The 15,020-nt window shown below is 43.6% G+C and overlaps 1 protein-coding gene across 4 annotated transcripts in view; it reads right to left on the bottom strand.

Annotated features, from left to right (window-relative positions):
• The window catches only part of INVS (inversin), a 137,123-nt gene that overhangs the window by 16,221 nt on the left and 105,882 nt on the right, over positions 1-15,020 (bottom strand). For all 4 annotated transcript variants that reach the window (XM_010808005.4, XM_010808007.4, NM_001077983.2 and 1 more), the window contains 1 exon segment: positions 8,617-8,903. In XM_010808005.4, coding sequence (XP_010806307.2) covers positions 8,617-8,903 — 287 coding nt within the window.

Raw genomic sequence — 15,020 nt, 5'->3', positions numbered from 1 at the left:
GTGGTAAAGAATCCACTTACTGATGCAGGAGAGACACAGGTTCAATCCCTGGGTCAGGAAGGTCCTCTAGAGTAGGAAATGGCAACCCACTCCAGTATTCTTGCCTGGAAAATTCCAGGGATAGAGGAGCCTGGCAGGTGACAGTCCATGGGGTCACAAAGAGTCAGACACAACTGAGCACGACAACTTAAACCATCAGCCCCTCGATTTCCAAAACTTTGGACTCAGATTCAGAGCATCTGTTTCCTTGTTTTTAAGCTTTCAGACTCACTGAGTCACATTGCCAGCTTTCCTGGGTTTCCAGCTTCCAGATACCAGACTATGGGTCTTCTCAGCCTCCATAATCAAACAAGCTGCTGCTGCTGCTGCTGCTGCGTCGCTTCAGTCATGTTCGACTCTGTGCGACCCCATAGATGGCAGCCAACCAGGCTTCCTGTCCCTGGGATTCTCCAGGCAAGAACACTGGAGTGGGTTGCCATTTCCTTCTCCAATGCATGAAAGTGAAAAGTGAAAGTGAAGTCGCTCAGTCGTGTCCGACTCTAGCGACCCCATGAACTGCAGCCCACCAGGCTCCTCCGTCCATGGGATTTTCCAGGCAAAAGTACTGGAGTGGGGTGCCATTGCCTTCTCAGCATAATCAAACAAGCAATCTATACCAAATCTCCTTTAATGTCTGCCTGTTTGCCTGCCTATCTATCTGTCTGTCTGTCTGTCTGTCTATTTGTCTATCTTATTGGTTCTGTTTCTCTGGAGACCCCTGATAAAAGCAGTAAAACTATTCTGTATGATACAAGTTATACAGAATGTGTAACACCAGGCGTGAATGCTGTTGTAAACTGGACTTGGGTGATAATGATATGTCAGTGTCAGTTCAGTTCAGTTGCTCAGTCGTGTCTGACTCTTTGTGACCCCATGGACTGAAGCACTCCAGGCTTCCCTATCCTTCATCAACTCCCAGAGCTTGCTCAAACTCATGTCCATCAAGTTGGTGATGCTATCCAACCATCTCATCCTCTGTCGTCCCCTTCTCCTTCTGCCTTCAATCTTTCCCAGCATCAGGGTCTTTTCCAATGAGTCAGCTCTTCACATCATGTGGCCAAAGTACTGGAGCTTCAGCTTTAGCATCAGTCCTTCCAATGAATATCCAGGACTGATTTCCTTTAGGATTGACTGGTTTGATCTCCTTGCAGTCCGAGGGACTCTAAAGAGTCTTTTCCAACAACACAGTTCAAAAGCATCAATTCCCTAGTGCCAAACTTTCTTTATGGTCCAACTCTCTCATCCATACATGACTACTGGAAAAACCATTGCTTTGACTAGATGGACCTTCGTCAGCAAAGTGACATCTCTGCTTTTTAATATGCTGTCTAGGCTTTTCAGAGCTTTTCTTCCAAAGAGCAAGCATCTTTTAATTTCATGGCTGTAGTCACCATCTGCAGTGATTTTGGAGCCCAAGAAAATAGTCTGTCACTGTTTCCATTGTTTCCCCATCTATTTGCCATGAAGTCATGGGACCAGTTGCCATGATCTTCATTTTCTGAATGTTGAGTTTTAAGCCAGCTTTTTCATTCTCCTCTTTCACTTTCATCAAGAGGCTCTTTAGTTACTCTTTGATTTCTGCCATAAGGGTGGTTTCATCTGCATATCTGTGGTTACTGATATTTCCCCCAGCAATCTTGATTCCAGCTTGTGCTTCATCCAGCCCAGCATTTCTCATGATGTACTCTGCATATAAGTTAAATAAGCAGGGGACAATATACAGCCTTGATGTACTCCTTCCCCTATTTGGAACCAGTCTGTTGTTCCATGTCTGGTTCTAACTCTTGCTTCTTGACCTGCATACAGGTTTCTCAGGAGGCAGGTAAGGTGATCTGGTATTCCCATCTCTTTAAGAACGTTCCACAGATTGTTGTGATCCACACAGTCAAAGGCTTTAGTGTAATAAATGAAGCAGAAGTAGATGTGTCAGTGTTGGTTCATCAATTATTAACAAATATGCTATTCTGGTGTAAGGTGTTGATGATGGAGGAGTATGTGGATTTGTGAGTAGGAGTATATGGGAGCTCTCTGTACTTCCTGCTCTATTTTGCTGTTAACTTAAAACTGCTCTAAAAAGCAAACTCTAGGGCTTCCCTGGGAGAAGGCAATGGCATCCCACTCCAGTACTCTTGCCTGGAAAATCCCAGGGATGGGGGAGCCTGGTGGGCTGCAGTCCATGGGGTCGCACAGAGTCGGACACGACTGAAGCGACTTAGTAATAGTAGTAGTAGGGCTTCCCTGGTGGCTCAGTGGTAAAGAATTTGCCTGCCAATACAAGAGGCATAGAATTCAATCCCTGATCTGGGAAGATCCCACATGCTGCAGGGCAACCAAGCCCTTGTGCTACAGCTATTGAGCCAGTACTCTAAAGCCTGGAAGCCACAACTGCGGAGCTCGAGGGCTGCAACTACTGAAGCCTGCACTCCCTAGAGCTGTGCTCCAAAGCAAGAGAAGCCATTGCAACAGCCCACTGCAGTGCTTCTCGCACTGCAGTGAGAAGGCCACACAGCACACCTAGAGAGTCGCCTCACTTGCCGCAACTAGAGAAAAGCCCCCACAGCAGTGGAGACCCAGCACAGCCCAAAACAGATAAGAACAACTTTAAAATCTTTTTTATAAAGCAAACTCTACCATAAAGAGACAAATAATGAAGAGATGATTATTAATACATGTTATTACAAACTAATAACTAATAATGATAAAAATAATGTGATTTGGGTATTAGTAGAAACAGATCAGTGAGAAAGAACAGAAAGCTAAAAATATTCCCATTTACAAAAATAAAGATGGCATGTTGAATTAGATGAGGTGCTCACAGACCCTGGGCATGACCCCAGAGAGCAACGCTATGCAAGCCTACTGCCAGCACAGTAGCTCCAGACAGCTCAATGTTTATGGCTGCTGCTGCTAAGTCGCTTCAGTCGTGTCCGACTCTGTGCCACCCCAGAGACAGCAGCCCACCAGGCTCCCCAGTCCCTGGGATTCTCCAGGCAAGAACACTGGAGTGGGTTGCCATTTCCGTCTCCAATGCAGGAAAGTGAAAAGTGAAAGTGAAGTCGCTCAGTCGTGTCCGACTCTTCGCAACCCCATGGACTGTAGCCCACCAGGCTCCTCCATCCATGGGATTTTCCAGGCAAAAGTACTGGAGTGGGGTGCCATCGCCTTCTCCTGTTTATGGCTAGCATGACCACTTATTCTCTAAAAAGAAGCCATTCGATTACAAACTCACTATACAACAAATTAAATAGGAGACATTAAAAATTAGAAAATACATGTGTTTATTTTAAAGTGAGAAAAATGTTTTCTTGGCATAAAACCACAAAGAGAAAATCTCAGAAGAAAAAATGAAACAAAATTATAGGGTATCCATAAAAGTTTATTATATATGAGAGAGAAAGGTTACTATCCTTATTATATAAAAAGATTTTAGAACTATTAAGAAAATGAAAAACCAATATAAAAATTGACAAAGGATGTTAGTGAATAATCCAGAAAATAAATATACAAAGCCAATAAAAATATGAAAAAATTTCATCTTACTAACTAGGATTTAGTAAATCCATTATTTGCCTAAGTGTTTGGAGAGAGTTTTTTGGTTTTTGCTTTTGAAAGGGTGGAACAAACTTCTTCAACCTTCTTGGTAAGAAGTTTGGCAGCAAGTTTAAAGAGCTATAAATATTAGAGATAAACACAAAACTTTATATGAAAAGCTGGTTTACATAGTCTGCAACACAGGCATGATTAAACAAAGCATGCTGTATTCATAATCTGATGTAATAATAAGCAGCTATTAACACTTTTATTGAAAACAAAGAAATGATGTAAGAATATCTCAAAACAGGATGCCCACAATTTCCTGATTTTAAGAAAAATTAGATAATTTTTTACTTTTACTGTATAATTGTTTACTTTTAAGATTTTTTAAAAAGATTTTGTTTATTTTTAGGATTTTTATTTTTTCTTCTTTGTTCTTTTCTCTGATTTAAATGTTTTGGTAACATACATTAACTAATTTTATAATTATGAGAAAATGTCATTTTCTGTTTAAATAAAAAGTACCCCATTACCAAAAAAACCAGCAATTAGAATCAGCTAGGATGTGGGAAAGAACCCAAGATGGAATAAAAATAATAACAAATAAACCTAACACTATTACAAATAGATGAGGTAACCACACTAAAACGTGGAGAAGGGAACTTACCAAAGTAACTTTGTAAAATCATATTTTGGCTGAGTACTGTAAGACTAAGGAATGTGTGAAAATACTGCGCTCTAGTTAGTAAATTTATTTCTCAAACGGGTATGGGATGGCAATTCTAAGACTACTTTAGGTGTATAATGGGATTGAACAAATAAGCATATATATCACAGATAACTGAAGCCAGATCTGTCAGTTGGGAGAAAAAAATTTCAAATAAAAAAGATAAAAGCTAGAATAAAATCTATGGTGTCAAATGCAATTGGAGGTACTGATATGAAAACAGTGTGTGTGTGATATACACAAATAGATGCCCAATAAATATAAGAATTTCTCAGCTCTCTCTGTTGAAAGGGCTTAGGAGCAATGACAGTCCAACAGTGCTATGCACCTAGCTCTCAGATCTTGGTGTCTATGACCATCTCCAGCAAAAGGAACCAGGTTCCGTGCAGAAGTGTTGATTACAAGGCTTTGATGAGATTTCACGTTTGAAGGCACTGATATGATCACATATTGAGAAGAAAATGGATTAGAGGAATCCAGTAGATAAGTAAGACCAGCTGGGAAGTTACTGCAATAGTCCAAGACAGAGACGAAGGTAAACAAATGTTAGGTAGACCATGTGGCGGTAGTAGATGAGATATGCAGAACGGATCTGGAAGATATTTAGGAAGTAAAGGTGACAAGACCTGGTGACAGACTGGATTTTGAGTGGTAAAGTAAAAGAAGAAAATGATCAGATTTTACTCCTGGGATGGACATACAGATGGATGAATATGTCATTAACCAAGATCAGGAACAGGTTTACATGAAATCATGATCAATTCTATCTTGGACAGGTTGAGTTTGAGATACCTTGGGGATATCTAAATGATGACACAGTAAATAACTGAATATACATAACTGGGGTAAGGAAAGAGGTAAGCAAACAGAGTTTGCTGCCTTAGCCACCATGCATGTTCCAAATGTAAGGGCCACTGATACTCCCACCAGTCATACCCACTGAATCTCAAGCACTTAGCCAGTACCATACAGATATATATTCAACAAATGCTTATTATATCTCTTATGTGCCCAATACCCTGCTGGGATACAGAAGTAAGACATACTGGTCCTTCTGATAGACTGTTTAATGGCCAAGGATTCTTCCCATCTGAGGATCCATTCACCTTTCAAATGTGATTTTGCAATATGTCTGTGTCTCCACTCTCTTGAACTGGGCTGGCCTTGTGAATTGCTCTAATCCACAGAATGTGGTAGAAGGGATGTGATAGTTCTGGAACTCAGGCCTCAAAAGGGCCTGTGGCTTCTGCTTTCCTTTTTCAGGACACCGCCCTGAGAACAGTATGAAAGTAAGATGATCTACCTTACTGGAGGATGAAAGGGCATGTAGAAGAGAACTGAGACACCAACCGCCAACAGCCAGCGCCAATTGTCAGAAATGTGAAGGAAGACATCAGGACTTTCTAGCCTGACCACCCTTCTAGCGGCTACGAAAGCAAGCCCAGCTGATCCAGTAGAGGAACTGCCTAACCAACTCACAGAACTGTGAGAAATAATAAAGCATTGTTTTAAGCCACTTAGTTTGGAGGGTGGGGTGTTATGCCACTAGAGATAATCAATACAGAAACTGATACCTAAAAAAGAGGCTTGCTGGCCTAGCAAAAACCCAAAGCACTGACTTTGGGACTGGCAGGTGAGCAGAGGTTAGAAAGACAATGAAGAAACTATTAGTGAAGACTAGAGAAGTGCTATAGGAAGTTGCTATAGGAGTCGCTACAGGAGTCTGGACAAAAGAGAACCATGTAGCTCAGTGGTATGATAACTGGCAACCTGCAGTAACTTGGAAGACAGAAAATACACCTAATGAACTTATAGTTATGGCTTAGGAGTTTTCCAGGAGGAATGTTGAAGAAAATATCAAATGGAAGTTTTTAGCTGCATATGATAAAGTGTGGAGAGAAAGAGGGCTTCCCAGGTGGTGCTAGTGGTAAAGAACCTATGTGCCAGTGCAGGAGACATAAGAGACTCAGGTTAGGTCCCTGGAGGAGGACATGGCAACCCACTCTAGTATTCTTGCCTGGAGAACACTCATGGACAGAGAAGTCTGGCAGGCTACAGTTATAGGGTCGCATAGAGTTGCATATGACTGAAGCAACTTAGCACACACACACAGAGAAAGAAATAAGATAAAGAAAGAACTTTTAGCTAGACAAAAGAACTTCTAAGAATCTCAAGGGCATTTTTCCATAGTAGCCTGAGCCACCCAAAGTAGAGAAAGGCCTATTTGAAAAATAATCATTGATGTGGTTTTGGAACATGAAATGAACTCAATCAGATTCACAGGAAACCCATGAATATTTCTGAAATAATTGTATCACTGAGAGTACCACCAGCTTGACCTATGGAGGCAGTTTCAAACACAAAGGAGCCTCTGGGGCCTCAATTTCTCTTATGCTGGAAACAGGCTATGAAAGCTACTCAGCTGCAAATATGGGCTACGTCTCATTGAAAAGGAAGACTTCTCAGCAGGGCCAAGAACCCAGGTGGCACAGCCCAGAGCCAAGACGAACATGGCATAGAACACACACAGAGGAGTAAAACCAGACCTTAATCAAGGCATATTTCATATCTCAGAGTAGGAGCCTTGCTAATGTATAACCAGGTGGCTTTCAGAACTGCTATGGACTAGTGACTGCTATGGAGAAGGCAATGGCACCCCACTCTAGTACTCTTACATGCAAAATCCCATGGATGGAGGAGCCTGATGGGCTGCAGTCCATGGGGTTGTGAAGAGTCGGACGTGACTGAGTAACTTCCCTTTCACTTTTCACTTTCACGCATTGGAGAAGGAAATGACAACTCACCCCAGTGTTCTTGGCTAGAGAATCCCAGGGACGGCGGAGCCTGGTCGGCTGCCGTCTATGGCGTCGCACAGAGTCGGACACGACTGAAGCGACTTAATAGCAGCAGCAGCAGTGACTGCTATGTACCAATTTCTCCTCTTTTGGAACAGGAGTATCTATTGTGGTTTGTGTGCATCCACAGTTGTTCAGTCGTGTCTGACTCTTTCTGACCCCATGGACTGTAGCCTGCCAGGCTCCTCAGTCCATGAAATTTCCCAGGCAAGAATACTGGAGTGGGTTGCCATTTCCTTTTCTAGGGGATCTTCTCAACCCAGAGATCAAGTCCAAATCTCCTGCACTAGTAGGTGGATTCTTTACCTCTGAGCCACCTGGGATTCTGTTCCTATCTCACCACTGCTTACTGGATGCATGTGTGGGCCAATGTGTGTTCTTGTTGACTGTTCTCTGAATCAGAAAGATTCATGGGGAATCTCACACAGGTCTCAAGATCCCAGACTTCAAACTTGATGTGTTAACTGGGATGAGATTTTTGGGTCCTAAAGATAAGGGGTAAAACATTTTACATGTGGGAGAAATGTGAATAATCTGTGGCCAAAAAGTAACTGTGATAGATTGTTTAATAGCCAAAAATTAGTCCCATCTTAGTATGCAAAGATGGATTCTATTTCTTTATGTTATTTAGTCTGGGATGGTCATACAACTTGCTTTGATCAACAAAATGTGGTGTGCACATTCTTGAGCCTATTCCTCAAGAAGTCTTATAGCTTTTTCTTGTGCTTTGTTAGAATGATGTCCAAGACCACTGTGTAAGGAAGCCAGTCTAGCCTATGGGAGGATGAAAGGCCATGTAAAAGAGTCAAGGAATCCCAGCTGACAGCCACTATCAACTGCCAGATATTCAAGTCAGTCCATCTTAGACCAACCAATTCAGCTGACCTTGACCTGAATGTAGCCACACGAGTGAGTGTAGATGATGCCTGAAGAGGAACTGCAAGACCCACCCACAGAATATTGTAAATCACTTAGTTTTAGGGTAGTCTGTTACACAGCATTAGATAACTGATGCAATCCTGATTTTACAGGTTGTATAGTCTAGTGGAAAAAACAGACAAGTAAGCCAGTAATCCACTAACAGTGCAAGGTGATGATCTTTACATTAAGGATGCACAGGAAAGCTGTGGGAGCACACAGAAGGGAAAAAAAAGCTTCATTTGGTGGGAATGCATGAGTGTCAGAGGAAGGAGCATTCACTCTGAGAGCTAAAACATAAGAGGCATTTTAATTAACATGGGTAAGGGGACTGCTATATAATGATCCCATGCGAAGAAAGAATTTGAGGAAATACAACAGGAAGGGAAGAAAAGAGAAACAGAAAAAATAAACAAAATAAATGATACAGTGGCAGACTTAAGTGCTGACATAATTACCTTAAATGTAAATGGTCTACATAATATGAAACAAAAGAGCCCACAGTCCATGGGTTAGCGCTGAATCGCAAGGCAATACACTTACCATTTGGTTTTCTGGGTTCTGTTCTCTGCAAGTCTGAGGAGAGCTGCTGCTCCTTCTGGGGGGCTCTGCTTGGAGACCCTCTACCTGGAGATCGTCTGCAGGCTTTCCGCTCAGGGCCTTGGGCCTTGTCGCTGCAGGGGGGCTGTTTGCTGGGGGCCCGGCTCTGTCTGTGGGGCTCAGCTTGGGTTCTGGGCAGACAGAGAGGAGCATGGGGTCTGCAGGAATCTGGGCTTAGCCTTCCTTTCTGCTGTTCTGCCTCTCTTCGCTTGTTTTCTTCTTCTCGTTTCCTGGGAACAAAACCAAGGGCAGAGAGGAAAAAACTCAGAGCGTTACCTATTCAAGTATTCCTGAGTGAGATTTGATTTTTAAAAGGAGCTACCACAACACAGGGGGGATTTGGTAATTCACAATTTCACAGATTCCTGACTTTTCTATCTGAAAGGATGATGGAGCTGGAAAGAACCTTATAGTTCAACCTGTGCCCAGCGGGGACACACATGACATGAAACTGTTTGCTGAGATACAGCAGGATCCCACGGTTTGTGTCCCCAAGCTAGTGATCCCTGGAGCTGTAACTACACTCTTTTCTCCTGTTCCAGAAAGTACATCAGAACGCAACTGAGAATGATAAGCAGAGGGATAACCTTTAATCTTCTATTCACTAAAAAGACCACTGGCAAACCTTAACGATGACGTGAAAAAATACGCAAATAGACCTTGAGTAAGTCACTTTCCTGTCGAAGACCCAACTTCTCCAGGTCTAAGGCTTGTAGGACAGCTCGTGTGCGTGCGCATGTGTGCTCAGTTTTGTCTGACTCTTTGCAACCCCAAGGATTGTAGCCCGCCAGACTCCTTTGTCATGGAGTTTTCCAGGCAAGAATACTGGAGTGGGTTGTCATTTCCTGCCTCAGGGGATCTTCCTGAGCTAGGGATTGAGCCTAAATCTCTTGCATCTCCTGCATTGGCAGGTGGATTCTTTACCATTAGTGCCACCTGAGAAGCGCTTATATGATAGCTAATAATCCTGAACTGATTTAAGAGTCTGTTTGGATGTCTTGTGAAAGCCCCAGTGGCTCAAATGGTAAAGAATCTGCCTTCAAAGCAGGAGACTAAGGTTTGATCCCTGGGTCAAAAAGATCCCTTGGAGAAGGAAATGGTTACCCACTCCAGTATTCTTTCCTGGAGAATGCCATGGACAGAGGAGCCTGGCAGGTTGCAGTCCATGGGGTCACAAAGAGCCAGACACGACTGAGTGACCAATAGTTTTTTACTTTTCACTTTTGGAATGTCTTGATAAAATCAGGGCTATGTTTTATAATGAGATGGAGAGATTTCTTTTATCAGAGTATCTGGTATCAGGGTCCCTCTTAGTTGGGGGCCTTGTTTACACAAATATTTTAATAAGCTTGAGGACAGGATTGAGTGCTGGTAGAAGAGACCCTCAGGGCCTAGGTGATGACTGACTTTGAGGCTCCAGAGAAGAGGCCTGATCTCTTAGGATACAAAGAATTTATTTGTAGTTCCTGACAGGGAGGGAAGAGATGAAGAACAAGAGAGAGAATGGAGGAGGAAGAGGAAATGAAAGACTGGGTACCGCATGGAGCAAGAGTGGGACAGAGAATCCGCCCAGGGTGAGGGGACAGCCAAGGACTTTAGATCCGTGATTCACATACTTTAAGGAATGGGATCTCCTGGGATCTTGGTAAAACCTAGATGCTGACTTGCCAGGCCTGGGGTCGGGCTCAAGATATTGTATTTCTATCAAGCACCCAGGTCATACAGGTACTATAGGGCCTCTGACCACACCCTGAGAAGCAAAGCTTAAGAGAACAGGCAAGTCTCATGCAGACTGTTAACTATCCTCAGGTGCACTGTTAATTATACCATTATGGGATATGAAATGGGAATCTTCCTGATGACACCAGTTTTCTGGAAGGTCCCATGCTCATACATGCCTTTTCATAAGCAACATGAAAGTTGCAGGGCTAAGGTCCCAGACATAGAAGCAAGAGCTGAGACAGAGACCCCAAGCCCCCAGGAAGTCACAGAATTCAGATTTCCACAGACTGTGCAATGTGAAGCAAAGCTTATTTATATCTCAAGGGACAGGGAAGACCAGATGACAGATACCTGAGTCACACTTAAACAGAAAGCCTGGTCAACCCAACTCCCCTTCTGAAGGTCTCTTGGCCTGTGTTGTGAAGCCCTCCTGCTAGGTTCCCACTGGGTGCCACCCCAGAGACAGTGCTCCGGTGGGTCGTGCTGACTCCAGTGCAGCTCGAACGTTCTCATTCAGCTGTAGTCTTGTTACAGGCCTCTCAAAGCACTGACACTGGCATATGCTGCACTGCAATCGACAGGCGAGCCGGAGAGCCTGTCATCCTCAGTGCCTGCGATTCACACGGGCGGTGCCGTTTCAGGGCGATTCGTCTGGGAGAAGCCTGCTTTCAGAAGAAGGTGGAAGTATCTGGGTGGCAGAGGTGCTGCTAATTGATAACAGCCTTGCTCCTGGCAGGGTGGTGGGGAGCTGCTCTCTTTACGAGGCTGGATGAGAATGTTGGTCCTGCAGACAGACAGGCGTGTGGGGTTGCCCAGCTTGGCACCTGCGTGGATATATCACTGCCATCAACGGGGCCTTTGAGGTGATAACCTAGACTTTGTTATTTGAGCAGTCATTTATTTCGCTTTGTTTTAGGAGACCAAACAGCTCTCCTTTTCAATTCCAAGAAGCCGCTGTACAATTAGCCCTGGGGGGGCAAACTTTGTCACTGCAGACCTTTCTGGGCCTCCCACGAGGACAGCCATGGGACAAACAGGGGACCCAGCCTTTCAGAGCGATCAGGCTGGCCAGCACGTGGGGAGCTCAGCCTTTCAGAGTGATCAGGCTGGCCAGCACATGGGGAGCGCTGCCTTTTTAAGACTCCTCTGGAGGGGGAGGTTTGCAAAGGGGTTGGTTTTTCATTGTGGTAGAACTCAGTAAGCCGGGAGAAAGAATGTAACCAGGAAAATATATAATTACACCCTCAGCTGGTGAACAGAATTAATGTTTTTCAAAAACTGATGCATTTTGCACTTTAAAAAATCTTTCAATGCACACATTCCACAAATGTGCATTTCACGAGAGCTGTGGTTCTTGATGTAAAAGTTGTGATCCTGAGGAGAAGGAGGGGGGATTAAAACTAGGAATTATGCCTGACCTGCATCCTATTTTATCTATACTGCCTCCTTGAAACAAAAAGCAACAACCACCACAATCACCACAATCACCACAACCACCACCACAGAGACACACACACAGGAAACAGCTCCTGAGAACAGAACATGATCCTGTGTGTGTGTGTGTGTGTGTGTGTGTGTGTGTGTGTGTTAGTTGCCCTGGGGAAAAAAGGTCCAGAACCACTGCTTAGAGTCTAAGATGCTGAAAGAATCTCAGTTCACTGAGGCCAGGCTCTTATTTGCCAGATAAGGAAACTGAGGCAGAGAGCTTAGTGACTTGCCTAATGTTACATGCAAAACTATATACAGAGCTGAGCTGGACTTGGCAGCTTTACTTCGTCCTGTAAAATTCACCTCACAAAATCAATTTTTAAGAATTTCAATCTTCTTCTATCATGTAAAAAATGAACTGAGTCATAAGAAGAAAGTGGCAACACCACATCAAAGTGACCATTAACAGCACTTCAAGTTAGCTTCTAGCTTAGCTTTTAGTCCTGAACTCTTAGAATCAATAATTATCCTAAAATTTCAGTGTGTTTTCTCTGACTAACTTATTGCAGAATGTCAAAGATCTTTAATCTTCAGGATGGGCCATGCTATACACTTGACCTATTTTTGTAAAGTTCAGGAAACAAATAAAAGAGGACAAACTAAAGTTATTCTACTTTACATGAAATCTTAAAGAGGAAAAAAAACCCTGGCCATGACACAGCAAGCAACATTTTAGCTGGAAATTTATTAAGATGGCAGAATCTTAACCAGTCCCACATTTTCCTCCCCTTTTTCTCTAAGGGAAATCAGCCAGACAACAGCTTCTGATGGGCCACCAATTAGTCTGGCTTGTACTGTCTTTCTAGAGCAATTTGAACCACTCCCTAGAGGCTCACAGTATAAAAATGTGAGAAAGCCAACCAGGGATCATCAGATCTCTGACATCTGCTTCAGGTGCTGTCCACCACAGGGTGAAGAGGGTCTCCAAAGGATGGGCTAGAGGAACGGGGGTTGTTTCCCCCAGAGGAAAAAAGACCAGAGGCGTACTTTGCTGGTGCAAATCTCTGAAGGGCTGTAGTGGGGCAGAGATATACCCTGGAACTCTCCCAAGACAGATCTAAGACCCAAGGGAGAGGACTTGACAAATGAGTAGCCGAGATGACAACAGCAAAAAAAAAAAAGAAAAAAGGCTGATAAGAAACCAAGTGAGCTCTGCACTGTGGCAGTTATCATCATAGCCAATGAGGTTTATCCGAGCTGCAGTTATTGCTAATTGAAAACTTTTCCAAGGAACGAATGACCTAGAGTTGGACCTAGAGTCCAACTTGGATGGACCTAGAGTGAAGTCAGAAGGAGAAAAACGAATACTGTATATGAATGCATATATATGAAATCTAGAAAAACAGTACTGATGAACCTATTTATAAGGAAGAAACGGAGAGGCAGATACAGAGAACAGACTTGTGGGTATAGTGCGGAAAAGAGAGGGTAGGGTAGAATTGAGAAAGTACCAGTGACAGATATAGACTATCATGTGTAAAACAGAGTTACTGGGAAGCTGCCATAGAACACAAGGAGCACAGCCCAGCTCTCTGTGATGACCTAGAGGGGTGGGATGAGAGAGGAGAGGGAGGCTCAAGAGGGAGAGGAGAAATGTGTAGTTGTGACTAATTCCCCTTATTGTGTGGTGGAGGCCAACACAACATTGTAAAGCAATTATCCTCAATAAAAAAAAGAAGAAGGAAAAAAGAAACCAAAATATCAAAAGATTGCTTGTCGTGCAGAGAACTAGGTCAAGGGCAGTAACTTCAACGACTTGAATGTTCCACAGCTTCAGCATCTCAGCATTGGAGGCATCTGTTTGCACAACACAGCACATTCTTGCCTCTGGGTCTGGAAAGTTTAAGTCCTGGAAGTTGATGGAGTTTTTTTTTCCCTACCCCACTGTGTGGCTTCCACAGAGAGTTGTATTAATAGTTGTCCAGTTTCATCAAAAAGAAAGCAATTCTGCCAGACACCACAGAAATAAAGCAGCTCATTCTCATTCATGAGTACTCAAGTTGCCAGTGCCATGAATACAGGACTAAGAGAGGTTTGAGAGATGTGATTAAAATGGTTTCCACAGAAAAGGAAGGTTAAGTTAGCGTGTCCTGCTGTTGCACTGATTACACCTGCATTTGCCCTGGTGACTTTCTTGGTCATAGTCCTGGTGTAGGCTTGGGGCCAACTAATTTTCTTAACTTTCTCAAGGATTTGGGAGGATACTGGTATGCTCTGCTAGGTTAGCTCTGAGTCATAAGAAGATTTTTCCTGAACCATGTTGCAGAATTGATGGTGGCAGCTTGGTGCCACTCTCTTAACAGCCATTGGAGACAACATGCACAGCTGAGTGAGCACTGGGTTAAGACAAAAGCTGATGGGGGGCCTGGTGACCTTTGGCACCAACAGTTACATATTGCATATAAGTCAGAGAAAAGAAGCAGGGCCCTTCCATGCCAGCCTATCAGATAGTGCTAGGATCTGGAGAGCCTACTGCACAAGCATGGCTGGGGGTTGTTCCCCAGAACCAAGCCATGGCAGGAACCCTGGCTTAGGGTAAGACTGAGATCCATGTGCCAACCTCCTCCCTTACTAGCTGAGTGATTTCAGGCAAGTTAATCGGTGTTACCATCCCCTGCATGAAATGAGTTTAAGGACAGTTGCCTTGTTTACTTTACTGAGTTATTGTAAGGGTTTAATGTACAAGAATTTTGTAAACTGTAAAGCACTATATCAATATAAGTAATCATTTTTATTTTATTGACAGGTAAAGCTGTTAAGCTGTCACTGGTTCTGGCTGTAAGTGAAGAAATGTGGGTGTGGCATGAATGCCTCACCATCTAGGAGTTACAGGGCTGGGCCTGATGATATTTTCAGGAAATGCTCATTGTTGAAACCACACAACCCCTTTTTCTGTAGAAGCCATATTAATCACATCTCTCAAGCCTCTCTTGCGTGTGTGTTAAGTCACTTCAGTCATGTCCAACTTTTTATGACCCTATGGACTGTAGCCTGCCAGGCTCCACTGTCCATGTGATTCTCCAGGCAAGAATACTGGAGTGGGTTCCCATTTTCTCCTCCAGGGGATCTTCCCAACCCAGGGATCGAACCTGGATCTCCTGCTTTGCAGGCAGATTCTTTATTATTACATGCTTGCT

The sequence above is a fragment of the Bos taurus genome, chromosome 8 (genome assembly GCF_002263795.3).
Source record: "Bos taurus isolate L1 Dominette 01449 registration number 42190680 breed Hereford chromosome 8, ARS-UCD2.0, whole genome shotgun sequence".
Taxonomy (NCBI): domain Eukaryota; kingdom Metazoa; phylum Chordata; class Mammalia; order Artiodactyla; family Bovidae; genus Bos; species Bos taurus.
The sequence above is the reverse complement of the archived record's forward strand: the minus strand, read 5'-3'. Positions and strand labels throughout refer to the sequence as shown.